The sequence below is a fragment of the Marmota flaviventris genome, chromosome 9 (assembly GCF_047511675.1).
Source record: "Marmota flaviventris isolate mMarFla1 chromosome 9, mMarFla1.hap1, whole genome shotgun sequence".
Classification (NCBI taxonomy): domain Eukaryota; kingdom Metazoa; phylum Chordata; class Mammalia; order Rodentia; family Sciuridae; genus Marmota; species Marmota flaviventris.
This window is the reverse complement of record NC_092506.1, coordinates 103,263,938-103,291,356: the sequence shown is the minus strand read 5'-3', so window position 1 is coordinate 103,291,356 and position 27,419 is coordinate 103,263,938. Positions and strand designations below refer to the sequence as shown.

At 38.6% G+C, this 27,419-nt stretch overlaps 1 protein-coding gene across 3 annotated transcripts in view; it reads left to right on the top strand.

The window, feature by feature from the left end:
- The first annotated feature begins 8,571 nt into the window (after positions 1-8,571).
- The window catches only part of Ddx6 (DEAD-box helicase 6), a 31,545-nt gene continuing 12,697 nt past the window's right edge, over positions 8,572-27,419 (top strand). The window contains exons 1-10 of one of the 3 annotated variants that reach the window (XM_027930486.3): positions 8,572-8,669; positions 12,107-12,575; positions 15,451-15,514; positions 16,878-16,982; positions 22,328-22,457; positions 23,285-23,431; positions 24,502-24,596; positions 25,589-25,711; positions 25,884-26,012; positions 27,088-27,204. In XM_027930486.3, the coding sequence (XP_027786287.1) occupies positions 12,376-12,575; positions 15,451-15,514; positions 16,878-16,982; positions 22,328-22,457; positions 23,285-23,431; positions 24,502-24,596; positions 25,589-25,711; positions 25,884-26,012; positions 27,088-27,204 (1,110 nt within the window). In that variant the 5' untranslated portion in view covers positions 8,572-8,669; positions 12,107-12,375. Of the gene's footprint in view, positions 8,670-9,071; positions 9,152-9,266; positions 9,354-12,106; positions 12,576-15,450; positions 15,515-16,877; positions 16,983-22,327; positions 22,458-23,284; positions 23,432-24,501; positions 24,597-25,588; positions 25,712-25,883; positions 26,013-27,087; positions 27,205-27,419 lie in introns of those variants that run through there. The other 2 variants (XM_027930484.3, XM_027930485.3) reach the window with 2 other exon arrangements.

Sequence of the window (27,419 nt, the reverse complement as noted above, 5' to 3'; positions counted from 1 at the left end):
AAATGTGCTATCTGGGTGCCCGAAAGTGTCACCACCAAAGCTTCCTGTACTTATGGACAAAAATCCAACTATAGCCAGCCTCTTACATACTCAGTGTTTGAAAATTTCCTCACAGTGGCTCCTTCTGAGGTCAGAGAAGGAAATGTCCTAGTCACTAGGCATAATTCCCAGTGGTCATCTCACTTTTTCGCTTTCAGGACCTTTTTGAGTTTCATAATAAAAAAAGGACATCTGGGATTGTGTCTCAGTGGTAAAGCACTTGCTTAGCATGTGTGAGGCACTGGGTTTGATTCTCAGTACCACATACAACTAAATAAATAAATAATAAAGTTCCATCAACAACTATATATATATATATATATATATATATATATATATATATATGGACTTCTGAAGCTTTTTGCTTCAGTGGGTTATGAAGGCTGATATTTACTTGTTTAGAAATTAAGATTTGTAGGATACTTAAAAAAAAAAAAAAGGACCCAAAGATCAGTAGCCCTAACTTCCATTCACAGGGTTAGGAGGAGGGTGTTCTAAGGGCTTCCTACTTATTCTAAATGGAGATGGGAGGGGTTTAAATTTTATTCTAAAGGTAATGGAGAGTCACTGAAGACTCTTGCAGTAGATAGTGATATTACTGGGAAAATTATTCTGGCATAGCTGGGAGCAGTGGCCCACGCTTGTACTCTCAGTGGCTCACGCTTGTACTCTCAGTGGCTCAGGAGGCTAACGTAGGAGGATTGTGTGTTCAAATCCAGCCTCAGCAACTATGTGAGCAGCTTAGCAAGACCCTGTCTCAAAATAAAATATAAAAAAGGTTGGGATGTGGCCAGTGGTTAGTGACCCTGAGTGCAATCCTGGGAAGATGGGGGAGCAATAACAACAAAGAGGCAGTGAAGAAAATGTAGCTACAGAGTAAGGAATGGACAGGATTTTGCAACAGCATGCCACCTATGCTGCTTGTCCCTAGGAGTTCATCAGTGAATGCTGTTCTTCCTTTTCTATCAGCAGGAAAAATTGTTTCAGTTTGTTGTTTAGAATGGAGAAAAACTTGAGCATCAGTCAAATTTGACAGGCAGAACCAACATATTGGGAGATAGTAAAAACATAAAGGAAAAAAGGTGACTGATAGAATATTTTATTTAAAGATAGATTTAAGGGGCAAATTAGCCTAAGTTGGAGATGTGATACTGTATCTTCCAGGACAGAAATGTATAGAAGTCCGTGGAGCAAGTTTACATAGTTCCTATGAAATGGCTTTGGTTTGAAGGTTGGCTTATGGATAAAAGAATAGATTTGAAATGCTGCTATGGGAGATAATTATTCTTTAATAACTGTGGTTCTTATCCTTGTCTGCAAATTAGGAACATGTGTGTAATCTTGAAGCAAAAAAATGATGCTAGATTCCAGCCCGAAAGATTCTGGATTCTTTTTTTTTGGTGGGGGATACCGAGGATTGAACTCAGAGGCACTTGACCACTGAGCCACAACCCTAGCCCTGTTTTGTATTTTATTTAGAGTCAGGGTCTCACTGAATTGCTTAGTGACTCATTTTTGATAAAGCTGTCTTTGAACTTGTGATTCTCCTACCTCAGCTTCCCAAGCTGCTGGAATTACAGGAGTGGGCCATGACTTCTGGATTCTGATTTAATTCCTCTAGATGGGCCCCAGGCATTATTTAAGAGTCTCTGTTGCCTGTAATGATCATCCATGCCTGAGAACCACCAGTAAATCTTGGGGAGCAGCAGAAAGGGCATAGCTGAGGTACAGGAGCAGGAACTTGTTGAGCCAATCAGCCTAGTAACTGGGCTCTCTCTAGAACCCATGTGCTGGGGCAGAAGCTGTGAGTTTACAGTGTGACACTGGTTTACTAAGGTAGGGCACAGAGCTGAAGAAGCAAGATGTGATAGACTGGAGAAATAGAATTGAATTGAACAACCTCAGGTTGAAATCTGATGGAAGATGTTCAAAGTCTATAAAATATCAATAGCAATACTAACTAAAATTTCTGAGTGCTACCTGCAATTACTAAAATAAGTGATTTTTGCAAATTCTCATTTGCACTTACTATAGTTCTCAGTCCTATTATCCACATTTTATAATGGGGAAACTGAGGCTCAGAAGTTAAGAGACTTTTTCAAGTTTATGGAGTTAATAAGTTGTGGCACTGGAAATTGAACTCAGATCTGTCCAATTCCAGAAGCTGAGCTCTGGTTGGTTATGAATGAAAGAGTGGGAAGCTTGGTGGCATCAGGACTTGGAGTCAATATATGCGCTGGACTTTCAGCAGGACTTAGATCCAGAGGAAAGGAGATAAAAGGGCTTCTAACTAAGGAAAGCAATGGAAGGTGTGTGTGGGGGGAGTGGGGGCGGAAGTGTTCTATGAAGAGACCAGAGCAGCAAATGTTTGCGGGGAGAAAGCAGGAAGTCAGATTGTATAAGTACATTGACAGTCCTGATCTATCAACGGACTGTAGATTTGATGTAGTAAATAAACTGGGAGTGGAGCACTCACCTGTAATCCCAGCAGCTCAGAAGGCTGAGGCAGGAGGATGGTGAGTTCAAAGCCAGCCTCAGCAATTCAGTGAGTACCTAAGCAACTTAGCAAGACCCTATCTCAAAATAAAGTATAAAAAGTGTTGGGAATGTGGCTCAGTGGTTAAATGCCCCTGGGTTCAATCGAGAGAGAGAGAGAGAGAGAGAGAGAGAGAGAGAGAGAGAGAAGGAAAGAAACTGAGAAACACTAAAGGGGGACATGGGGGATTACTTAGGGGATGGCTAACATAATAAAAAGTAGCCTTTAAAGTTCATCAAACAAGCCAATCGCAAAAAAACAAATGTCGAATGTTTTTTCTGGTATAAGGAGGCTGACTCATAGTGGGATAGGGAGGGGGAGCTTGGGAGGATTAGATGAATTCTAGATAGGGAAGAAGGGTGGGAGGGAAAGGGAGGGGGCAGGGGATTAGCAAGGATGGTGGAATGTGATGGGCATCATTATCCAAAGTACATGTATGAAGACTCGAATTGGGTGTCAACATATTTTATATACAGAGATATGAAAAATTGTGATATATATGTGTATTAAGAATTGTAATGCAAAAAAAACCCAAAGTACACATATAAAGGCATAAATTGGCGTGAACATACTTTATATACAGAGATATGAAAAATCGGGCGCTATATGTGTAATAAGAATTGTAATGCATTCCACTGCTGCTGTGTATTTAAAAAAATAAAATCAATAAAAGATTAAAAAAAAATAAAGTGCATCAAACCGATGAAGAACTAGGAAAGTCAATATGGAGATCTCTGCACTGAAGAGATCGCTTTGTTCCTGTCCTCAGGATGCAATTGCCCACTCCTTAGCCAGAAGCCCCCTTCCCAGCACGCATGACAGTTCTATTTTCAAGGATCAATAAAAGGCTCTGCAAAGTGTCAAGCAGCAGGAAACCAGAGCTGGGCAGTATTCATGATTGTTCAGGCTTCCTGTAAAGAAGTTTATTGAGAAATTAGAATATTGTCAGAGTCTTGGGTACAAAGGGACCATGGTAAACATATCAATGACATTGCAATTCAACAAGATCACAATATTGCTTGTCTGTAGCTGCCCTTGAATTAACTCATAAAGTACCCAAGGGGGTCAAGTCATCTGAGACAAAAAAATGCATTAGTTTTTTATCGATCCGAGTTGACCACAGTATTTTTATGCCTAAAAATTTAGTTTCCAGACTTCAGTGTCTTCCTAGGCATACACTATTTTCAAGTCAATAAATAAGTTAAAATTGCTGATGCACAGTAATCTTAGGAAAACTGAAAAGGCAAAATGAGTAGCTAGAATTCTCTTTGATGACCACACATATATAATGCTGAGACCTAATGAGGCTGAAAAACACCTGGTGAGCTGAGTTTGCTAGCTGGTCTTAGTGAGGGGCTGTTATCTGTCCTAAGGAACCAAACTCTACAGTTTGAGAAAATGTGTCCAACCCACATACTTCCCTTCTTATATCTTACTCTGGAGGTAGAACATTTATTCCTGCAAAAAGTGCCTGCTGTGGTCTCTCAGGGATTAGAGACCTCAGCACAGTCTGTCACCTCTCTGAGGACTCCTTAGTAAGCCTTCAGTAGATGGTGCTGCTTCATTTTCTTCAGGTATATAACCTGAAAAGGCAATCTTTACCTGCTATAAAGTCCAAAGAAAACAGGATTTGCCTCCTTGGACTCATTTGCCTTTTAGTGACCATCAGATGTTACTCAATCACTTTTGGCAAAGAACTTCACATCATAGAACCATCTTGGGAAAAGCAGAATATAACACTGGAAATCACTGAAAGAGGGTAAATGCTATATTATAAAGCTTAGCCAGGTGGGATATAATCATTTTATTGAGAACATGGCATGGGTAAAACTTTTTTCTTTCTTTCTTTTTTTTTTTTTTTATATGGTACTTGGGATTGAACCCAGGGGCCCAAGGGTACTCTTTTCCAGAGCTACATCCCAGTCCTTTTTATTTACAGATAGGGTCTCACTAAGTTGCCCAGTTTGGCCTACAATTTGTGATCCTGCACCCTCATCCCTCCCAATTTCCACAGCTGGGATTATAGGCAAGTGCCACTGAGTCCTACTTAATTTTTTTTTTTTTTTTTTTTTTAGTGCTGAGGATTGAACCCAGGGCCTTCAGCATGCTAGGCAAGTGCTCTACCACTGAGCCACGTCCCCCAATTTTTTTCTTTTATGTAATAAACACATTTGTCTGTAATTTGAGTTAAACTAGTTTTTAAACATCCCAGAAAGTTAAGAGTATGGAATCCAATTCAGCATGTTAAAAACATTTGGGTATTTAGCTGGGCATAGTGGCACACAGCTGTAATCCCAGCAACTACGGAGGTTAAGATAGGTAGATTTCAAGCTCAAAGCTAGTCTCAGCAACTTAAAAAGGCCATAAGAACTTAGTGAGACCCTGTTTCAAAATAAAACACAAAGCTGGGCACGATGGTGCACGACTATAACTCCAGTGAATTGGGTGCCTGAGGCAGGAGGATCACGATTCAAAGCAAGCCTCAGCAACAGCGAGGCTCTAAGCAACTCAGTGAGACCCTGACTCTAATAAAATACAAAATAGGGCTAGGGATGTGGCTCAATGGTCGAGTGCCTCTGAGTTCAATCCCCTGTACCAATAAGTAAATAAATAAATAAGGCTGAGGATGTAGCTCAGTGATTAAGTGCCCCTAGGTTCCATCGCTAATACAAACAAACAAACAAAAATCAAAACCACACATTTGAGTGTTTAGATATTATCACACAACCAAACATTCCGGGTCCAAACCACTTGGAATTCTAGGTTCTAAATACTTCAAATTGAAGTAAAAAATGAAGCCAAGTTTTTTTCTTTATAGGAAAATAAATGAGGTCAGGATATGAGATTGGTGAATATGTACTGAGAGGACCCAGGATTGTGACTGGATTCCAGGTAGCATTTTTAGTCCCATCTCATTTTTAGGAGAAATAAATAAAAGAATCCTATTGTGAACCGGCACAGTGGCCCTTGCCTGTAATCCCAGCAGCTAGGGAGGCTGAGATAGGAGGATAACGAGTTCAAAGCCAGCCTCAGCAAGGGTGAGGCACTAAGTGACTCAGTGAGACCCTGTCTCTAAATAAAACACAAAATAGGGCTGGGGATGTGGCTCCGTGGTCCAGTGGCCCTGAGTTAAATCCCCCTCACCCCCGCCAAAAAAAAAAAAAAAAGAATCCTATTGTGTTTCAAGTGGAGATATTAAATACCACAAACCTATCTGTTGATGTTTTTCCTTTTTAAAATGTATCTCCTAAGACAGGTTCAGTAGGAGTCCCCCAATAGTCAAGACCTAATACTTTAGTTAACACCTTCATAGTTCAAAGTCCAAAAAGTGGGATGGGTTGGAGTAGGAATTTGGTAGTTAGATTGACTAAAAAATATCATGAAGACAGGCAAGTGTCACAGGCTGTAATCCTAGTGACTCTGGAGGCTGAGGCAGGAGGATTGCAAGTTCAAGGTCAGGCTAAGCAACTTAGCAAGGCCCTCAGCAACTTCTGAAACCTGTCTTAAAATAAATAAATAATAAAAATGGCCGGGGCTGGGTGCTGTGGCCCATGCCTGTAATCCCAGCAGCTCAGGAGGCTAAGACAAGAGGATCATGAGTTCAAAGTCAGCCTCAGCAATTTAGTGAGGCCCTACACAACTCATGGAGACCCTGTCTCTAAATAAAATATAAAAAGGGCTGGGGAACGTGGCTCAGTGGTTAAGCACCCCTCGGTTCAAACCCCATTACCAAGAAACAAAACACAGAAATGGTCAATACATTTTGGAAAATTGCTTAATAGGTAAGTTCACTGGGGATAGTACACACTCCAGGAACAATATTTACTACAGACCATCCACAGCTACTAAACTCAATATTAACTAAAAGACCAAAGGACTGAATTTCTTTAACATCTTATAAATATAAGAGTACCATATGCATTAACAAACAATTCACATGTATTTGTAAAGTATCATATTCTGTGTGATTCTTGCTAATCTGTTTGAACTAGGGAAAAAAATGTATTGAGACAGTTGGACCTATCAACCACTAAAATGGTACCCCAAACATCTAAGCATTCATAGCTTTTTTTTAATATTTATTTTTTAGTTGTAGTTGGACATGATACCTTTATTTTACTATTCTTATGTGGTGCTGAGGATCAAACCCAGGGCCTCACACGTGCTAGGCAAGCACTCAACCACTGAGCCACAACCCCAGCCCCATAGCTTAATTCTAAACCATTTGTGACTCCGACCAGAAAACTGAAAAGGGTTGGCATAAATGAGTAATGAAGGTATTTGACTATCTTAAAACATTATGAAGGCCAGGCACAGTGGTGCATGCCTGTAATCCCAGCAACTCAGGAGATTTAGGCAGGATTCCAAGTTCAAAGCCAGCCTCAAGAACTTAGGCCCTAAGCAACTCAAGAAGATAATATCTAAATGATATATAAAAAAAGGGTTGGGGATGTGGGTCAGCGGAAAAACACCCCTAGGTTCAATTCCTGGTACCAAAACCAAAACAAAACAAAAAATTATTACGAATCTTTAAACACTTTAGCTCCTTAAGTATTGTTTTTGTCATTACCTCAACCTGATTTCTTTTGAAGGTTACAGTTTACCTGTGGATGTGAACCCCATTCCTTTGCCCAGTTCCATTCCTTGAGTGGCCTAGGAGAGACCCCACCAGGTAGATGACTTAGACATTTCACCCTCCAATTCATTTCTTGGCCCACCTCCCCTTCACCTGTCTGATACTTGGGAAGAGTAGAGGAACACTGTCTCACACATTACCACCTTATTCAGAAGCCACTCAGTCCCCTTCTCTCTAGAATGAGCACAACGTACAGGGTTATTCCCTTGCACCAGTAGGTGTTTTACAAACTGGGTGGGACTGGGTGTAGCTCAGTGGTGGAGCACTTGCTTAGCCATGTGTGAGACCCTTGGTTCAATTCCCAGCACCCCAAAAAATGATTTTAAAAAATATGGGTGGGAGATGACATGCTTTATATTTGGAATTTAAATTTTTTTCAAGGGAAGCTTTTCAATCCCAACAGTGTTTTTAAGTATTGTTTTTTGTGTTCCACAGCATTCTCATTGTGTGGAAATAAATGAGGACCAACGAAGGAAAACAGGTTAATTAAACCTTGCTATCGCAAGGGAGTCAGATGCCATCACTTGGTTTGGTAGATAGACTCAGGCCAACCAAGGAACTGGAAAACTTCTGTGAAAGGGGGAAAAAAAAAAAAAAAAGGAAGGCTTTAGATCAGCTCCGATTGGAGGTTCTTGGCACCAGGAAGTTGGAGGAGGGCTAGAGAGGTAATGCGTCTTTTGTAATTGGTTTAGAGAGCATATTTGGCTTCCTCTGATTGGTCCTGAGTTGGAAGCCGCGGTTAAAAATATATGGAAGGTGCCAAACACAAAGTCCTGACCATCCTGGGATATAGAGGTACTAGGTCGGAGTTCTATTATCACATACGGTTTGGCCTCGGTCCCTTAGTACATTCAGTCGCTCAGCTGAGTGAGACCCAGGGTCTTACTTTCCCTGGACCTAGTTAGCTTTTAAACAGTCCAGGATCTGAGATGATGGGAATGAATGCTCCAATTCCTTTATAAATATCTTTACAGTGAGGCTCAGGCAGGAGAACCACCACCACCCTTCTTCTGGTTCCGCATTTGCTTGCAGAACTCCTATTTCGCTTGTAACAGACTTTTCAGAAGTATTCCTCCCCTAGTGGAGAATCAGCCCGTTTCTCCACAACCGCTCACGGGCGGCAAAAGCGAAGGGTCGCGCCCCCGCCCCTCCCCGGCGTGCCTTCTCCGCTCCATACTCCCCATCAGGGGCAAACTGGGCACAGCCCCAGCTCCCACGTTTCCCCCAGATGCGCCCTCAGGACCCAGTCCCTCTCCAGGGCACCCTCTCGGCCCCCGCACGCCCTCCCGTCCGGGCCTGCCCCCTGTCCGGGCCAGGCCCCCTTCCGGCCCCGCGGCAGGCGCGCGCCGGCGCCTCCAGGCCATTAGTTCCGCGCGTTCCTGGATGGAGGCGCACCCCAAGGGGCTCGGACGCGGCCCCAGCACCGCAGCTGCCTCCCCGATCCGCAGGAGCTGTCAGGTCAGCATCCCGTCCCGAGCCCGATCAGACTGTTTTCAGAACGTGCCCTTGGTCAGGACTAAGCAGGTCCTCCTCATAGCCCCTGAAGTTCCCTTTAGGGCGAAGTCAGGGCAACTCTTCCCAGCCACCATTCCCCAACCACTTCTCAGCTGTGGAAAAAGCAGCCTTCTGTCCCTTCCGGAAGGAGCCAGGGTTTCCCCTCGAGCTTCTCTCTCGTCGGCGCCAGAGAACGGCCCCCCGTTTTCTCCTCAGCGAGCGTCCCCGGCAGGGTTGTCCCCGCCGCCAAGCCGGCAGGCCGTGACGCCGCAGCGGCGGCGGCCGAGCTCTCGCCATCTTGAGTGGAGGAGGAGCCGCGGCCGCCGCCATGCGGAGAAGGCTGGGAAGGAGGGAGGGAGGCAGCGGCGAGGGAGGGGGCAGAGGAGCCGAGTTAGCTCAGCCCGGCGACGACTTCGGCGGCACGGCGAGCGCGGGCAGCAGCGGAGGTAGGGCTGGGAGCCCGCGGCGCGGGTGTGGGCGGCTCGGCCCCCGAAGCGGGCGGGGGCGGGGCGGGGGCGGGCGGAGGCCTTTGCGAGGGGCCGGGTGGGGGCGGGCGGAGGTTTCCGAGGAGGAAGGAGCCGCCGCCATTTTGGGAGCTTCGAGTCAACAATAAAGGACCGAGGGTGCCGAGCGGCAGTGGCCTCGGTGGTAGGACTCGGGCCCGAGCCGCGGGGTGTGGGGTGAGGCGGTGGGGCCGAGGCCAGCGGTGCCCTGGGGGCTGCGGGGAGCCCCTCGGGCCGGCGAGGGGGGGCTCTCTGGGGCGGAGGCCTGAGGCCTCTCCGGGCCTTGGGAGGAAAGCTGGCGGCAGCTGTGTGGGGTGGGGGCGCCTGAGAGGAGTGGAATATAGGAATGTGGTGCGCGGCGGGGCCGGGAGGATAGGCGGGCCAAGAGCTCGCAGGAGCTTGGTAGAAGATGATGGAAAAGGGTGCCAAAAGGGGCGGCAGGGACCGGGGGTGGGGGTGATGGTGGAGGTTATAGGGTACGAGGCGGCCCTATAGGGGGCGGCAGGGATATGCCGTTTTGAAAGGTTCGGTTCAGAGGAGGACCGGCAGCTGCTTGATTGCAGTAGACCTTGTAGGTTAGTAACACGGTGCTTAGGGAGTCCCCGAGTCGTGGAGGAAAGTAGGGGCTTTTTGGGTTTGGGGGAGCCTCCTAGGGACCTTATAGGGGGAGTCCCTATTGTTTCCAACCGGCGGAGCTCGTTCCTGACTCTTGTTGCGCAGATAGGATTGCACGGCCCCAACCCTTTGTGTTTCTGGTTCGAGGGAGCTGACTTGAATGTGTGTGGTTGGGGGAGGGGGGGGCCAAGAAATTATCGCCCTGTAGTTATGGGGCTTCAATCATTGGCTTGTCTCTTTCTCCTATCTCCCCTTTTTCTTCTACAGTCTCCTTTTCCCTTAAGAGTAAATCCCAGTCACTCCAACTAGCTGCCAAAGCTTAGAGAAGAAATTGCGCTGCATTTGCAAACAAAAGCTCTTGTTGGAGATGACGATACTGTTTTGGGTGTGAAACTGTCAATTGCTAACTACGATCTGGGAAGTGTTGTAATTAACTCCAACAGGGACTCCTCCCAAGTAGTCTACGTTCCTTCGGGTTTTTGAAAAACGTAGAAATGTAACTTGGAATTCTAAATTGGGAAGGGGGTAGGAGGAATAGTTCTTTCTCTGAGACATAAAGCTGCAATGCAGGTGTCAGTTTAAGAAGGGAGCAGTTATCATCTCATTTTGGATTTAAGGAGATAGGAAGTCTTACTGTGCTTGATGGACAATGACGACTATCGCTCAGTCTTTAGAGGTTCCTTCTTCATCGGCCTAGTGCTTTGCAAACAAGAAAATCTCCCTGTATGAACTATGTGATATTGTTGATCATAATATAAACCTTTTCAATACAGAAAAGTGGATCTTAACCATGTAAACAGATAATAGGGGTCAGGGAAACTTCTAAATAAACAGCTCAGTGTATGTGATACAATCAGGATTTGCTTGTGAGCAACTTGTTAAAAAAAATTTTTTTTAAAGGTAAATGTAACTAGGGAGCTTTTCTCCCTAGTTTTTTGAGTTATCTTGGCTTTAAATTTTTGAGATTTTGATGTATGGCAAAACTCATCATCGCTGATTAAGCTAGTATTGGGGGGGTAGAGGAGAAAAGGAAGAGGGTTAAAAAATAACTGTTGGACTTTTGTTTTCTGGTATAAGTTGTTATTAAGCTTTAAAATTTTTTATTTTGGGGAACAATTGAAAAATAGAGGAAGTTGACCAGATCTTTTTAAGAACTAGTAATTAGATTTACTACTCTGGGTTGTTTGGAAAGTTTTATTGAAGTCACTAGTGTGTTTAGCTTTTTACAGTGTTTTGGTTTTTTTTTTTTTAAACAGGAAATTTACTTTTTTTAAAAGATGCAATTTTAAATTAGGATGTACTTTTTGAAAAGTGTTATTGAGAAGTAACTAGTAACTTTTTAGTTTCCAGGTTTTATTAAGGTAACTAAAGATTTTCTTGGCTGTTTTTGAAGGCATGTCCATATCCTATTTATTGTTTTAAAGGACAAAAACTTAAGGGAAAAAAAGAAAATATATTTCTTCATAAAGTTCAATAGTTGAAATTCAGAAGGGAACAAAAGTTTTTTTTTTTTTTTTTCTGAAAGCACAATGTTCAAGTTAAAAGCTAATTTAACTCTTCAAGGGCTCTTGGTTGCTGTCAGAAAAATAAAAAAAAGAACAAATTGCCTTGTTCAAATCTAGAATTACATTAAATAGATTGATATTTCACTGAGTTGTAATGTGATTAAGTATAATGAATCATTAACTTTTAGAGGTGGCAGAGACTTGTAGAGAATTCATTAGGGAGGAAACTGTTTTTTTCCTTTTTTTTTTTTGGTACTGGGATTGAACTCAGGGTCATTTAACCACTGAGCCACATCCCCAGCCCTTTTTTTGTTTTATATTTAGAGACAGGGTCTCACTGAATTGCTTAGGGCCTCATTAAGTTGCTGAGGCTGGCTTTGAACTTGTGATCCTCCTGCCTCAGCCTCCCCAGCCACTGGGATTATAGGCCTGCGCCACTACACCCAGCTCAGATTGTTTTTTGACTAGTAATGCTAATTTAATCATAGTATCTTTCCACGATATTTAATAATACTATTTAATCATAGTATATTTCCACCATAATTTTCTATGGGTTGCTTTGATCTCACATTTTTAATGGTTTGAGATTGGTCTCACTACTGACTGGTTTTTGAGGCAGCTCATCACTGTCTCTCCTAGCTTCGTTAGTGATTTGACCTAAGTTGGCAGTATTCTTATTTTTTTAAAAGATGACAGTTCTAAAGAAATTCTTTAAAAGGGAAACAGTTTTCTTCTTAACTTTCCTGTGTGTGCTAACTTAATTTTTTCTTTGTTTCAGATTGAAGTGAGTGAATTCAGATATTACTCAAGCTTGTTAGAGGGCTTTTTAAAAATAAAAAGTTGATTCGGTGCATGACAGCAAGTTACTGCTGCTTACCGTTCAGAGACTTACAGGTGCTTGCCTGCATTGCAATAAAGGACTCATATATTGAGCAAGACTTATTTATCTCTTCGTTTTGGAGAGCCTAATAAACTGTTATTACAGTTTCTCTACTGACTTTCAAAAGTTTTGAAGTTTGAAAGAGACACCTTTGCAATTAACACAGCATGAGCACGGCCAGAACAGAGAACCCTGTTATAATGGGTCTGTCCAGTCAAAATGGTCAGCTGAGGGGCCCTGTGAAGCCCAGTGGTGGCCCCGGAGGAGGGGGCACACAGTCACAGCAACAGATGAACCAGTTGAAAAACACCAACACAATCAATAATGGCACTCAGCAGCAAGCACAGAGTATGACCACCACTATTAAGTAAGTGTTAGAAAATAATAAACCCACTGTGGAACCAAGATTTCTTTTTCTGTTATTTAGACCTTAATGTAATCATTTTGATTGTAAAGAGGAAGATGACTGTTTTATGGTCAGTAGATATTTATAGTAGAATAACATAATTTCGCAAGTAATGCACATAGGCACAGGTGATGTATATTAATTTTGTGTAAATTATTTTTGGAAACATTATTGACTTTCCTAATTGTTATATAGTTATTAGCTGGATTTGTTACAAATGAACGAAATTATCAGATTCATTTTGTTTTTGTCAATGTTGTTTTTCCAGTATTAACACTGCATCTTACCCTAATTTAAATTTTAAACAGCAGTTTTAAAACCAATTGGAAATTTTTTTTAAGAAGCTAATTTGAGGGGCTGGGGATGTGGCTCAAGTGGTAGCGCGCTCGCCTGGCATGCGTGCGGCCCGGGTTCGATCCTCAGCATCACATACAAACAAAGATGTTGTGTCCGCCGAGAACTAAAAAATAAATATTAAAAAATTCTCTCTCTCTCTCTCTCTCCTCTCTCTCTCTCCCACTCTTTCTTTAAAAAAAAAAAAAAAGAAGAAGCTAATTTGAAGACTCAATTTTTAAAACATGACCAGCCTTAGAAAATTTATTCATAACTTTTTTAGTTCATGGATATTCATTTTTCCCTCCTTTTTAATTTTTTTTCACGAATACACAAATCAAAGGGAACTTAGGATATTTAAACTCTTGGAAACACATTTTTGAACAGTCCCAAACCATTTGTTGGCTCAGGCTTAAGAGCTTCATGTCACTACAGAGTATATTTTAAAGCTGAGTGTAGCCTAATTGTCCTCTTTAAGTGTTATTTGAATGGTAATTGTCACTCCAAATATTCAGTATAGGGAATTGATACTTAGACTCTTGATCCCCGTCAAGGTTTGGCTTTTTGTTAAAAATATAACATGAGCATATGATGATGATACTTAACTGAAGTATATATTTATTATAACCCAGATCTTTTCATTTCCTAGGGTAAAATGGTTTCAGAATATCATAAAGATGATTACTGCTATATGGCTCACTAGTGACATATAAGAATTAATTCCTGTCAGCAACTTAGGGAGACTGTTTCAAAGTGCAAGTGGGGATGTAGCTCAATGGTAAAGCACCCCTGGGATCAAAAAATAAAGTAAAAATCCCCCACCTCCAACAGAACTTGGATGCCTACTGGGAGAATTGAGATTTTTGCATTTTATTTTTAAGAAGTATGTTTTAATTGGTATGAAAATGAACAGTATTTTCTGAATTATAGTTTGTTTTGACAAAATATGAATAGGCTAGCAAAATTCAGATTGCTTTTATTTCTTGAGGATAGGAAATGTAAAGCTTTGCTACTTCATTATAAAAGTATTTTCCAATTTAAAAATTCTTTTGTAAGACAATAGTGGGTTTTAATCTTTTTCTTCCCTCTGGGATTAATGGTTTCTTTTTAGTTCTGTTGGTTCTCCAGATTTCACTTTCGTGTGCCACCTCTTTAATGAAGCCTTCTAAAATTACATCTACTGTTTTAACTCTTATCACTTATTTTAAATTGTTATTTTATGTTTTAAGATTACAAATACCTTGTGGGCAGGTTTTGTTTTGTATCTTATCCAACATGAACTATTGAATTTGAATGCTCAGGCTGGCTTTCTAGGATGTTGAATTGAAATTTTTACTCAAAGTTTGATGGTATAGCCTGAGATGAAAGGCTTTGGAATTGGTAGCAAGGGTAACCTGTGTTAGGGTATTTGTATTGTGTTGGCTCTAACTTTAAGTAAAATAAATTAACCCTTTGAGATGTTTTGAACAGCAACTATTGAGTTCTTATATTGCTATATATTCTTATATTGGTTCTTATATTCTTATATTGAGTACTTTATATGTTAAAAAATTGTTAGCAACCCATTTTATTTTAGAAATAGAGATTTATAGATGTTTATAAAAGGTTAAGAACTAATAAGTAGTAGTCAGGACTTGAACTTTTTAAGTTGAGGTACATTTTTCCTTAGCCTTCTGAATTGCTGGGAATTAGGCACCTTGGTTTTAACTAGTCACCAAAAGTTACAAACTAAAGTGCCTACAGAATAGCGTGCCAGATTATAAGGTTCTTGCCATATTTAAAGGGACAGCTGCTTGATTTTAAACTCAAGTTATTAAGCTTTAATAAATAACATGTTACCCTGTTAAGAATTTGAAAGAGTGTTGCTAAGATTCCAGAGTTTTTTCCTTTTTTGTGGTATTAGGGATCAAACCCAGAGAAGCTTCCAGTTTCTAAAGAAATCTGATGTATCTCCTATTTTTTTAAATGTTAGCAGCTAATTTAAATTAAAATACTGTGTAGGTTAAACAAAACACGTTTTGATGTTGCTCTGTATAATACACTGTATACTACACTGCTTCTCCTAAAACGTTGGATGCCTTGATTGATTGATTGTGGATGGATGGATGCTGGGGATTGAACCCAGGGCAGATGCTCTTCTTCTGAGCCAAGTCCCCAGCCCTTTTTATTTTTTATTTTGAGACAGGATTTCACTCAAACTTGTAATCCTCCTGTCATCAGCCTCCCCAGTAGCTGGGGTTACAGGCATGCGTTATGATGCCCAGCAAGATGGATGCCTTTAAACTCTTCTGTTCCTGATTTTTGATCCCTATATTGTGTTTTTCCTAAGATCACTTCCACTGAAGTTAACTCTCTTGTTAACTATATTCTTAAATACCAGTATATGAAATTACTGTGCTTTTTAGAACTTAATTATATTCTAAATGAATTATCTTGTATTATCGAACTGTCAGGTAGGAGGCTAGGGAGTTTGATATTCACATTTACCATATTTTCCCTCTAGACCTGGTGATGACTGGAAAAAGACTTTAAAACTCCCTCCAAAGGATCTAAGAATCAAAACTTCGGTAAGTTGGGTATAGAATTCAAGTGTAAAAATGGTGGGTAAACTAGAAGTAGTTCCTTTGTAATAGGACAGTAGACATTGAGTTTACTTTAAATAAAAATGGTTGAAATTATTCATATATGTTGGGCTGACACAATTTTTTTGTTTTTACCATTTTTGGGTGGAATTATATATTATGTTGTAAAAAAATAACATGTTTATAAATATGCACATTTTACCTAATTTTCTCAAAAATTTCCTTTCTTCCCAGCAACCTAGTGAGATATTCAGGTTAGGCATTACACCCACTTTGGTATAAGAACTTGGAAATTTAAAGAAGTTAGTTTTTTTTTAACTCAAGTGTTCTCAATCAGGAGTGCTTTTTTGTCTCCCAAGGGACATTTAGATAGCTAGAAACATTTTTGTTTATCTCCCCTGGTGGATACAGGACACCATTTTAAAACAGAATTTTCTTTATACTGAACTTAAGAAACCTAGATGTAGCTGAAGAGTGGTAGAGCTAGGGTTTGACTTAACATTTTGTGGTCAGCAATTCATAGCATTGATACTTGTTTAGAAATAACAGTATTCTACCAGTCTTAGAAGACTAGGACCAGAGTTCCTTTTCCCAAAGCATAATTTTAAAGTGGCTTGTCTGTGTTGAAGGAAAAGTGGTTATTCTCTAGGAAAAGGTGAGATATAGATTAAAACAGTAATAATTAATATATATTTAAGTATGTAAAGAGTTAAAGTCTCCTAGATAATAATCTCAGTGACTCAGGGGACTAAGGAAGGAGGATAACAAGTTCAAAGCCAGCCTCAGCAACTTAGCAAAGCCCTAAGCACTTAGCAAGACCCTACCTCAAAAAAATAAATAAATAGGGCTGGGGATGTGGCTCAAGCGGTAGCGCTCTCGCCTGGCATGTGTGTGGCCCGGGTTCGATCCTCAGCACCACATACAAACAAAGATGTTGTGTCCACTGAAAACTAAAAAATAAATATTAAAGATTCTCTCTCAAAAATAAATAAGTAAATAGATAAATAAATAAATGGCCTGGTGGCGGGGCTGGCGTTATAGCTCAGTGGTAGAGCACTTGTCTCAAATGAGTGGGACACTGGGTTCAATCCTCAACACCAAATAAACAAGTAAATAAACAAATAAATAAATGTATTGTTTATCTACAATAAAATGTGTGTATATATATATTTATATATATATATAACATTTTTCTTTAATTTAAAATAAAATGGGCCTCAGATATAACTCAGTGGTTAAACACCCCTGGATTCAATTCCTAGTACCAAAATAAATAAATAAATTTAGATTTAAAAACATGCTAACTACCAAACACAGTTGTACCATATTTTATTGTTTGTTTAATTAGGATGTGACCTCCACAAAAGGAAATGAGTTTGAAGATTACTGTTTGAAACGGGAGTTATTGATGGGAATTTTTGAAATGGGCTGGGAAAAGCCATCTCCTATTCAGGTATGTTTACTCTTTTTATCATATATATACATATATGGTTATGTTTCACACATTACAAACTTTCTTTCTGATCTGTGGCAGTGGTGTAACTTTTCTCTCTTGTCTACATACCTATACACACTATTTTTCTGAAAATTTTAAGGTTGAGTTATAGAATTACGTCCTTTACCTCTAAATCTTTCTGTGGATATTTCCTAAGAACAGGAATATTCTTTAACTACAGTATCGTTATCATTAATCATTAATTTTAACATTGATACATATCATTTATATTCTAATTAATAATTGACCCCAAAATACCTTTAATAGCTTTTTTTTTCTATCTGGTACAGAATCTAGTCTGGAATCAAGTATTGCTTTTTGTGTGTGTGTGTGTGTGTGTGTAGGGGGGGTCTGGGTTTTGTGTGTGTGGTGGTGCTGGGGGTTTTTTAGCATTTTTTAAATTTTTACATAATTTTTTTTAGCATTATATTTTTATTTTTACATAACTTTTTGATTCCTTTTGACATGATTATACATATACAGGAAATTTTATTTCAGTCCCCATTTTCTCTCTAGTTATTGTTTCTTTTTTTTTTAAGAGAGAGAGAATTTTTATTTATTTATTTATTTTTAGTTTTCGGCGGACACAACATCTTTGTTTGTATGTGGTGCTGAGGATCGAACCCGGGCCGTGCGTATGCCAGTCGAGCGCGCTACCGCTTGAGCCACATCCCCAGCCCTAGTTATTGTTTCTTTAACCTGTTTTTTAATCATGACCTGTTTTTTTTTTTTTCCCTCTTGGGACATTAACACATTAAAACAGCCCCTTTCTTTTTTCCTGATAGGGAAAAGGAGTTTCTCCTGTGGGTTTTTCTGATATTTCCATGTGATTAGCTTCAAGTTATGTTTTCTCAGCTAGAATATTGAAGAAGTCATGTTATAGTCTTCTCAAAGTATCACACTTAAAGATGTACATATTGTCCCTCTAGTTAATTGATGGCCTTGTCAAAGTGTTATCTGATTTTTATTTATTTGTTTGTTTGTTTATTGCTACTATCTAATTACTACTTTTCTAAAACAGACAAGCAGCCTGGGGCACATGTGAGGACTGTGCAAATATTCTGCTCTTCATCAAAATTTCCTCATTTAAACATCTTTTGATGATTCTTACTTGGTCTCATCTCCTCTTATGGGTTATAATGAGTTTCTGGCTGTAGCACATCATCCATATTTGACCCTTTTATAAAGAAGAGCCTTCTCTTTCCCCCACCCTGTTTATCTGTTGTCAGTATGAACTCATTAATTCCCTTTTTAACTGATATTTTTATGCCCAGATTGCCTAAACATTTGTCCTTTGAAAACATTTTCATGCCAGTTCTTATGTTTTTGTGATGTACTCCTTTGATTTTTCTTTAGCACTTTCTTACTTTTTGGCATGATACCAGGATTATCTTATGCTTGATAGTGCCCCAGCCTTGAAATTCAAGGAGCCCTGATTTCTTTTTAATGGGAAATAGTATTGGGAACCATGTTGTAGGCACTGGGTACACATTTTGCTACTTTAATCTTTTCAGTGAAAACAAGTAAGTGCATGTGCATTTGCACGTACTTATGTATAAGCACATACTATACCTGTACCAGTTTGATGAAGACAACAGATGTAAGTTGAATCCATGCTGTGCTGAGGTCAAATGCTGTGACATTACTGAGTATTTTATCATTGAACAAGCATGTATTGAGTGACCTAGAAAGTGTTAAACACTTGAAATTCTGTGATAAATAAGGTTTCAATCCTAAAGTCTGGTGGAAGGGACAGCTAATTAGTTGTATAGATGATTTCAATATAATATGATGTGTACCTTTCTATGGTTGCATTTGATTGTAGCCATTAGAGTATGGAAGGACAACCTAATAAGAAGTGGTCTTATTCTAGGCTGTGAGGTAGTAGTTCCCCAGAGATGAACATGTGCTTTTGCCTGCAAAAACACTTGGAGATGGCCATAAACTGAGGCAGGTCTGAATGGCTTAGGAAGCTATAATGGATGCATTACAACAATTTATATTTAGTTCCTTCTTAGAAGGGAACTTTCAAATGTCCTCAGTTTTGTTATCTGTTTACCACCTGGCTTAGGAGTTTAGCCAAACCTGATTAATTAGAGTGGGTGAAGAAGGAATATAATTCCTTAGAGGGAATTTGGGTTGCTGTTAGGAAAGGGCTACTGGGTAAAATGAAACATAGTAATCATACCTATGGATCAGTCCCTAAACCTTTAAGTCGAACATAGACTTAAAAGAGACCCCTAAAGTTGTGGGGTTTATTGTTTTTTGAGAAGGAGACAGTGACTTGAGATCTAAATCACATACAATTCACACATTTAAAGAAAACAGTTCATTAATTTTGTGTTGAGTTGTATGATCATTGCCACAATTGGTTCCCCCCCACACCCAAAAGAAACACTTTCAGCAATCACCCCTTATTTTCCTACAGCTTTAAGCAACTGCTAATTTTTTTTTTTTTTTTTTGGCAGTAGCGAGGACTGAACCAAGGGGCCTCATGCATTCTGAGCAAATGTTCTGCCACTGAGCTGCATCCCCAACCATAAATCTACTTTCTGTTCCTATAAATTTGCATCTTTAGCTGGGCGTAGTGGCACATGCTTGTAATCCCAGTTACTTGAGTCTGAAGCAGGAGGATCACAAGTTCAAGGCCAGCATGGGCAAATTAGGAAGACCCTGTGTCAAAACAATAAATACATGCATGCATACATACATGCGTATGGCTGGGGATATAGCTTAGTGATAGAGCACCTGAGTTCAGTTCCCAGTCCTGAAGGGGGAGGGAGCCCTTTTTGGACATTTCATATACATAGAATCATACAGTGTGTGGTCTGTGACTGGCTTCTCTCATTTAGTGTAATGGTTTCAGGGTCTTTTCGTGTTGTAATAAGCATCAGTCCTCCATTCATAATTTTGCCCTCATTATTTTCAAAAGTATTATCCTTTAAAAACCTGGCCCAGACAGAGACCATCCTTCTTAACTTTTCAATAATATAGAATTGAATAGTGTACAATTAGCTTCTTAAAAACCACAGTCCACAAGTACCACACAACCACAGAAGAGGGTGAACCTGTGGGAGTAGTTGGAATCTCTGAAACAACTAAAGATTAACAAAGTTGACTCAAATCCTGAAGGAAGGGAGAAATAAAGACCCAAGGGGTCAAAGGTTTTTGTCTTGACTGCCTTACCCTAATAAGCAGATTATTTAATCTGTCTGTAAGACTAAAGTAACAGTATTGGAACTGCATCATTTTCATGGGTCTGACAGCTATATTATTTTGCCCATCTGGAACCTATCTGACTTGTATGACTGGCGTTCTAGATAGAAGTGGTATCATGGTGGGAGATGGAAGTTAAGCTGCTTATTAATTATTTATAAATTAATAATTTAAAGTACTGGAGACATTTCTTTCAATCATTAGCCTAGATGTAGAAGAAATAAAATATGTTAGTGATTGTGAATCTGTTTTATTTATTTTCCTAATTTTTTAGTTTTGCAAATTAAAAATTCTGTCCCATTTCCTCTTAACATAATTTTTCGGTCATTCATTTTAAAGTGAAAATTTAACTTCAGGTCACACTGGGTGGACTTTTCTTACTAAAAAGTAAGAAGTGTCATAACATCATTAAATTAGAATGAGAAGGCTAGTTATGTCTAATTAGCTGGCCTGTAAAGTCAAATTGTGGTGGAAGAGTGGCAGAATATATTATTTTTTACTTGATATTTGCCTTAAGATAGAGAATTACTGAGAGTTCAAAACAAACTTTCAAATGTGTAAAACCTTAGTTTTTTAGATGAACTATCCTTCCAGCATATATTGTTTTCTAATATAAAGAGAATCTCTTATCGAATGACTGGTATAGTGTGTTTGAGATGCTGTTGTCTATTATTTGTTTATAGAAATTTTTTTGTTTTTGGTACTGAGGATGACCCCAAGGATGCTGTACTATTGATCTGTGTCCCCAGACCTTTTGTATTTATTCTTCCTTTCATTTTCTTCTCTGCACATGTGTACTTAATTTTTAATAACTGATGGGAATCCTTTACTGTGTTCCAAGTTAATAGGAAGTATAGTTATCTTTGTAAAACATGCATGACAAAGTAAGCTAAATATGAAAATGAGAAGTCATTAAAGATATGACCATAGGATGAGATAACCAAAATAGGATTGAACTCCCAGTTGAGCACATTTCAGGATAAAGAAGTTTGGTGTAAGACATATCAGACATTGGGGGTTTATGTACTATATAAGTAAATGGACCGGAGGTTAAACATTTCCAGCCTATTTCTGTTTTATGCAAATATAAGCTAAGTTACTATTTTTGGTTTTGGTGCTAGGGATTGCACCTTGGGCCTCCCTCATTCTAAGCACACACTTTTACCATTGAGCTACACCTCCAACCCAATCTACAAAGTCAGATAGGCTGACTGGTTTGAAAATATTATCTATTGTCATTCCTTGGCATTGTTGGTGGGTTGGTTTTTTTGGTATTTTTTTTCCCCCCTTTTTAAGGGAGGAGAGTCTGGGGGCATGTGCCAGGGATTGAACTCTCAGATACTCGACTACTGAGCTACATCCCCAGCCCTGTTTTTATATTTTATTTAGAGATAGAGTCTCAATGAGTTGCTTAGAGCCTCACTGTTGCTGAGGCTCACTTTGAACTCGCAATCCTCCTACCTGAGCCTCCTGAGCTGCTGGGTTCCCCCAGTATGTGGGGTTTTGTTTGTTTGTTTGATTTTTGTTTTTAATATTTTTTTTAGTTGTAGATGGACACAATACCTTTATTTTATGTGGTGCTGAGGATTGAATCCAATGCCTCTTAATGTGTGAGGCAAGCGCTCTGCCACTGAGCCACAATCCTAGCGCCTGCCCCCCATTTTTAAAGAAATATTCTTTGCCTTTTTGTCCATATGTTCAGGTTCTTTTTATGGTCCTTTCTGTTTCCTCCATCTTCTTTGTACACACATATACATTCACATAGTTATTATATTGGGACGCAACTTAAAATATACCCCTTTTTTGTGGTGCTGGGGATTGAACCCAGGGTCTTGTGCATGGGAGGTAAGCACTCTATCAGCTGAGCTATATCCCCAGCCCTAAAATGTATCCTTATGAGTTGTGGATATTGGTTGACAATGATGGTGCTGTTCACTGGTCCTGTTAATTTACTTTGATTTTTGTTATTCATGTAAAGTAGAAATGTAAGACACTTAAAAGCAATACCAAAATATACTTATTTTAGAGAAGAATTAGCTTGTATACTGCTTTTATTCAAAAAAATTTTGCATTATCTTGTCTTTTAGGAGGAGAGCATTCCCATTGCTTTGTCTGGTAGGGATATCTTAGCTAGAGCAAAAAATGGAACAGGCAAGAGCGGTGCCTACCTCATTCCCTTACTTGAACGGCTAGACCTGAAGAAGGACAATATACAAGGTTAGTTGGAGAAAAGTTTGTTTTTCTTTTATTTTTAGTTGTATATGAACACAGGATATCTTTATTTATTTTTATGTGGTGCTGAGGATTGATCCCAGTATCTCACACACGTGAGACAAGCACTTTACCACTGAGCTATAGCCTCAGCCCCAAGTTTGTTTTTATTTTAAAGTAGAAATGGCAGTTTAAATCTTGGAACCATGTAGAAGATATTCCTGTCTTTTTTGCAACAGAATTTACATAGTCTGGAGTAATTTTCTTGTTGTTGACAACATTGCACTGACATAATCAAACTAAGTACTAATGCCCTATTGGTAGGAAATTAGTGGACATTCTTAAAAACTGTAGAACTGAATTGTTTCTTGTCATAGCTGTGTGTCTGCAGAGTTCCTGGTAGAAACCTGAACAATCTTGCTTTAAAGTTGTGATTTGGAGATTTTAAGTCTTGTAGAGAAAAAATAAATTTCTGTAGTTGTACCCAGGGTAAGCTAATAGAATTAAGATGTCACCTTAAAGCATTTCTTAAGTATTCCACTTTCTTGATCTATAATTATCACTTTTCCATTCTTTCCTATGGTGCAAATATAGAAAGAACCTGGGCAGTTGGAGTTTCCTACTTGGATGCTTAAATTAGTGAATCTCTCCCTGTCAAACAAATGTAATTAGGACTTGTTAAGAATATTGTTAATGATCTTTTAGGCCTGTGATAATTAGACTTAATATCTCTCAGTATCTGATTTACAAGGAACATTATTTTTATATCTTCTTAAACTCTTGACATTCTTTTTTTTTTTTCCTTCCATTTTCTGTTCCCTGATATTTTCTAGCAATGGTGATTGTTCCCACTAGAGAACTTGCTCTACAGGTCAGTCAAATTTGCATCCAGGTCAGCAAACACATGGGAGGGGCCAAAGTGATGGCAACCACAGGAGGAACCAATTTACGGGATGACATAATGCGTCTTGATGATACAGGTAGGAAATGGTTAATATAAAGTACAATAGTTCTCTTATAATTTTAGTCACATGTTGCTTCCTTACAGTAAATTAGTAAAAAATGTTAAAAATTAAGATAACAGATACATTGCAATAGAAAATGAAAAGAGATGATTTTATTCAATAAAGGGCAAATTGATTATTGAAAGGTTTTTAATGTAGGTAGTAATTTTTTAATGTAACTGAAAATAGTAAATTTATATTTATCTAATTTGTAAGGCTGAAAAATAATGGTAATGGTTAACATCAGTTATTGGAAATATAGGCTGTCTTACAATTTGGGAGTATAAATTGATCTCTGTTGTGGGCAGTTTGGCATTATATCTCTGTATTATAAATGTATATTTTCAAGAATTTTTCCTGAAGAAATAATTGGGTAAGTACAAGACTAGATAGATATAGATAGATATAGATATATGGATATATGGTTATTTACTAAATGGTGTATAGTGCTGAAAAAATCAGATTACTCTAAATAAATTGGCTAATACATTGGGCTTCGATCTGAATGGACTTCCATGTAGCCATTAAAGAGTGAAAATGATTGGTGTTCACTTCTATGACGAGATCTTCATGTACATACTGAATGTAAAGGTAACAACTAGCAAGAATGAGATTACTTAAAAGATCATACAGATTTTTGTCAGAATTTTATATATAATTATCTCTTTAATTGATACTTTTTTTATATTGCACAACTGTTAAAAATTGTCATTTTATCATTATAACAGTATCGCCTGAATCTCCTGTTCTAGATTAGAGGTATTTCTATTAGTATTTATTGTGGATTGTCCTCAGACAGGATGTATGTCCCCTATTTGGAGCAAATGATTTGGGAAGCTGTAGCTCACCCAGTGTAGAAGTGCAGTAAAGGTTTTTTTTTTTTTTTTAGCTGTCTTGAGGTAAAATGGAAATAGAAAGCCTAAAACACATCCTTGTGTCTTTTTATATTACTCCCATCCCAATGACAGTGTTTATGTTAAAGCCTTTACAGTCCTTTTGGTCCAAACTAAAATTAATGAGAATAATGTTTCTAAATCTTGTTGTAGTGCATGTGGTGATTGCTACCCCTGGCAGAATCCTGGATCTGATCAAGAAAGGAGTAGCAAAGGTTGATCATGTCCAGATGATAGTATTGGATGAGGTAATGTCTCCATTTGGAAAGATATTTTTCTGTACAATTCTATGCTTTGCTTATATTTTCCAGTGAAACAGCAAAGTCTGTTTCTGTTTATGACCTAATAACATGACTAATCAAGTTTAAACTGGTTTGCTTATAAAAAAAAACATGTTTATCTTCCAAGGTAGTAGATGATGGGCATTTATAGGAATTCGGCCTCTTTTTCCCTTAGGGATACCAGATAAGTTTTTTTTGTTTTTGTTTTTGTTTTTAAGCAGTTGGACACAGTACCTTTTAAGATGAGGAGTTACTGAATAACCTCAAAGCCAAGTTGATTATAATACTGTCTGTAAATCCCATTAATCTTTAACGCTTTATATTGGGTTTTTTGTTTTTTGTTTTTTTTTTGGTCACATGTATTATCTGAATAGGTTATAAGTGCCTTTTAAGAACTTGCTCAACTTTCTATCACTGGAATCTGATAGTGTTTTATAAATGTAGAATATCAGTGTTAAATGTTCTGGCATAGTTAGTTTTCCCATTTGGATTGTGTGGTAAGAAGATAACCCAGCTTAATAGTTGTGGAAACCAAGGTTCAAAATGATTGAGTAATATCCCAACACAGCTAATGAATAAAGGAGACATTTCAACCCAGATGGTTTGACTCTAGAACCTATATTTTAAATATAGGTTTTAAATATATATTTTATACTACCCTTTTAATGGGAATCACCTGAAAAATTCTGTCACGGGGATGGGGGGTGGCTTCAGTCTAGAATTTTTTTCTTTTTCCTAAAAAAATAGGGATTATAGACTTTTCCCTTTCTGGATCAGTGGGAGTTTGTCTTGGTGCCATTGTACTTTGTGCAGTGTTGGAGTGAACTTATTTATAACCAGGAATGTTCTATGGATGTTTTTGTTGGATTATGCTTTATTCTTTGTCCACACTACACATCAACCAACGACGTTATACATTAATTCATTGTCTTAAAAATTGTCTTCTCTTTGTACTATAGGCAGATAAGTTGCTGTCGCAGGATTTTGTGCAGATAATGGAGGATATTATTCTCACGCTACCTAAAAACAGGCAGATTTTACTATATTCTGCTACTTTTCCTCTTAGTGTACAAAAGTTCATGGTAAGTGTAAATCTGTACTTGTAATCAGTGCCATCCTGTTGCCTTGTATGCTTTTACCCATAGTTACATCTTAGAGTATACGCTTTACACTGATTATTTCAAGTTTTTGGCTTTTTGAGTTGAAGGGAGAAAAATACTGCTTTCCTTTAAGTGTGTTTCTTCTTATTTTCAGAATTCCCATTTGCAGAAACCCTATGAGATAAACCTGATGGAGGAACTAACTCTGAAGGGAGTAACCCAGTACTACGCATATGTAACTGAGCGCCAAAAAGTACACTGCCTCAACACACTTTTTTCCAGGGTAAGTAGTAGATTTCTGTTGCTGAATATTTTCTATCATTTATTCCCAGTAAAAAAAGTTAAATGAATTTTGCTTTGATCTTCAGTAAATAGCAGTTTTAGTTGTTGACCTGAAGTTGAAACTTTATAATCAACACAGACACTTTTAGTCTACAATAATGTAACCTTACTTACAGTTATCCTTATTATTCACAGTCTGTTTATGAATTTGCCTGGTCACTAAAATTATTTATAGCTCCAAAATCAATGCTGAATGCACTTTCATGATCATTTGAATTATGCAGGTTGGCCATAAATTGACTCACTTGACATGTACATTACCCAACTAAAGGTCTGGGAAGATGACACTCTGCTTTCTTGTTTTAGCTCTCATACTGTAAACAAGTGTCCGTTTGGCACTCTTAATGCCATATTTATCAAATTTTTGTATTTTTTCTTTTTATATATATATATATATATAATGTATATTTTAGTTGTAGTTGGACTCAGTATCTTTATTTATTTTTATGTGGTGCTGAGGATTGAGCCCAGGGCCTCGCACGTGTTAGGCAAGCGCTCTACTGCTGAGCAACAACCTCAGCCCCAAATTTTTGTGTTTTTTATTATTTTGTTTTCGTGTTGATGATTCACTATTTCACATGGCCCCTTCACATAGTGCTGAAGAGTTTGCTCACTGCTCCTAAACACGAGACTAATTTGCCTTGTAGAGAAAATGTAGGTTGGATAAGCTTTTGGCAGTCATGAGTTATAATCATTATATAATTATCTGCAATTATTAAGTAAACAAAACATTTACAGTTTTTATAACTTTCCATCTGATATCATAAGATTCCAAATTTTAGGCCTTTTAAAAATTTTTTGGTACCGGGGATTGGACACAGGTGCATTTAACTACTGAGCCACATCCCCAGCCCTTGTTTCTTAATATATTTTATGGCGGGGGTGGGGGGTGCTTGTTGAGTTGCTTAGGTAATCTGCCATCATGCTGGCATTTTTCTTCTTTGCTAGTTACTAGCAAAACAAAATGAAAGTCTTTGCTTTTCTTTCTCATACTAATTAATTTTTTCTGTGCTCAGCTTCAGATAAACCAGTCGATCATTTTCTGTAACTCTTCTCAGCGAGTTGAATTGCTAGCCAAGAAGATTTCTCAACTGGGTTATTCCTGCTTCTATATCCATGCTAAAATGAGGCAGGTGAGTATAAAGTGGACTTGAACAGATTTACAAAAATAATCTAATTATTTCTTGGATTTTATTTTATTTATTCATTTCTAAAGATTGAACCTGGGGTGCTTTACCACTGAACAACATCCCCAGTCCTTTTTATTTTGAGACAGGGTCCTGTCAAATTGCCCAGGCTGTCCTTGATATTGCAATCCCGCCTCTGCCTCTTGAGTTGCTGGGATTAT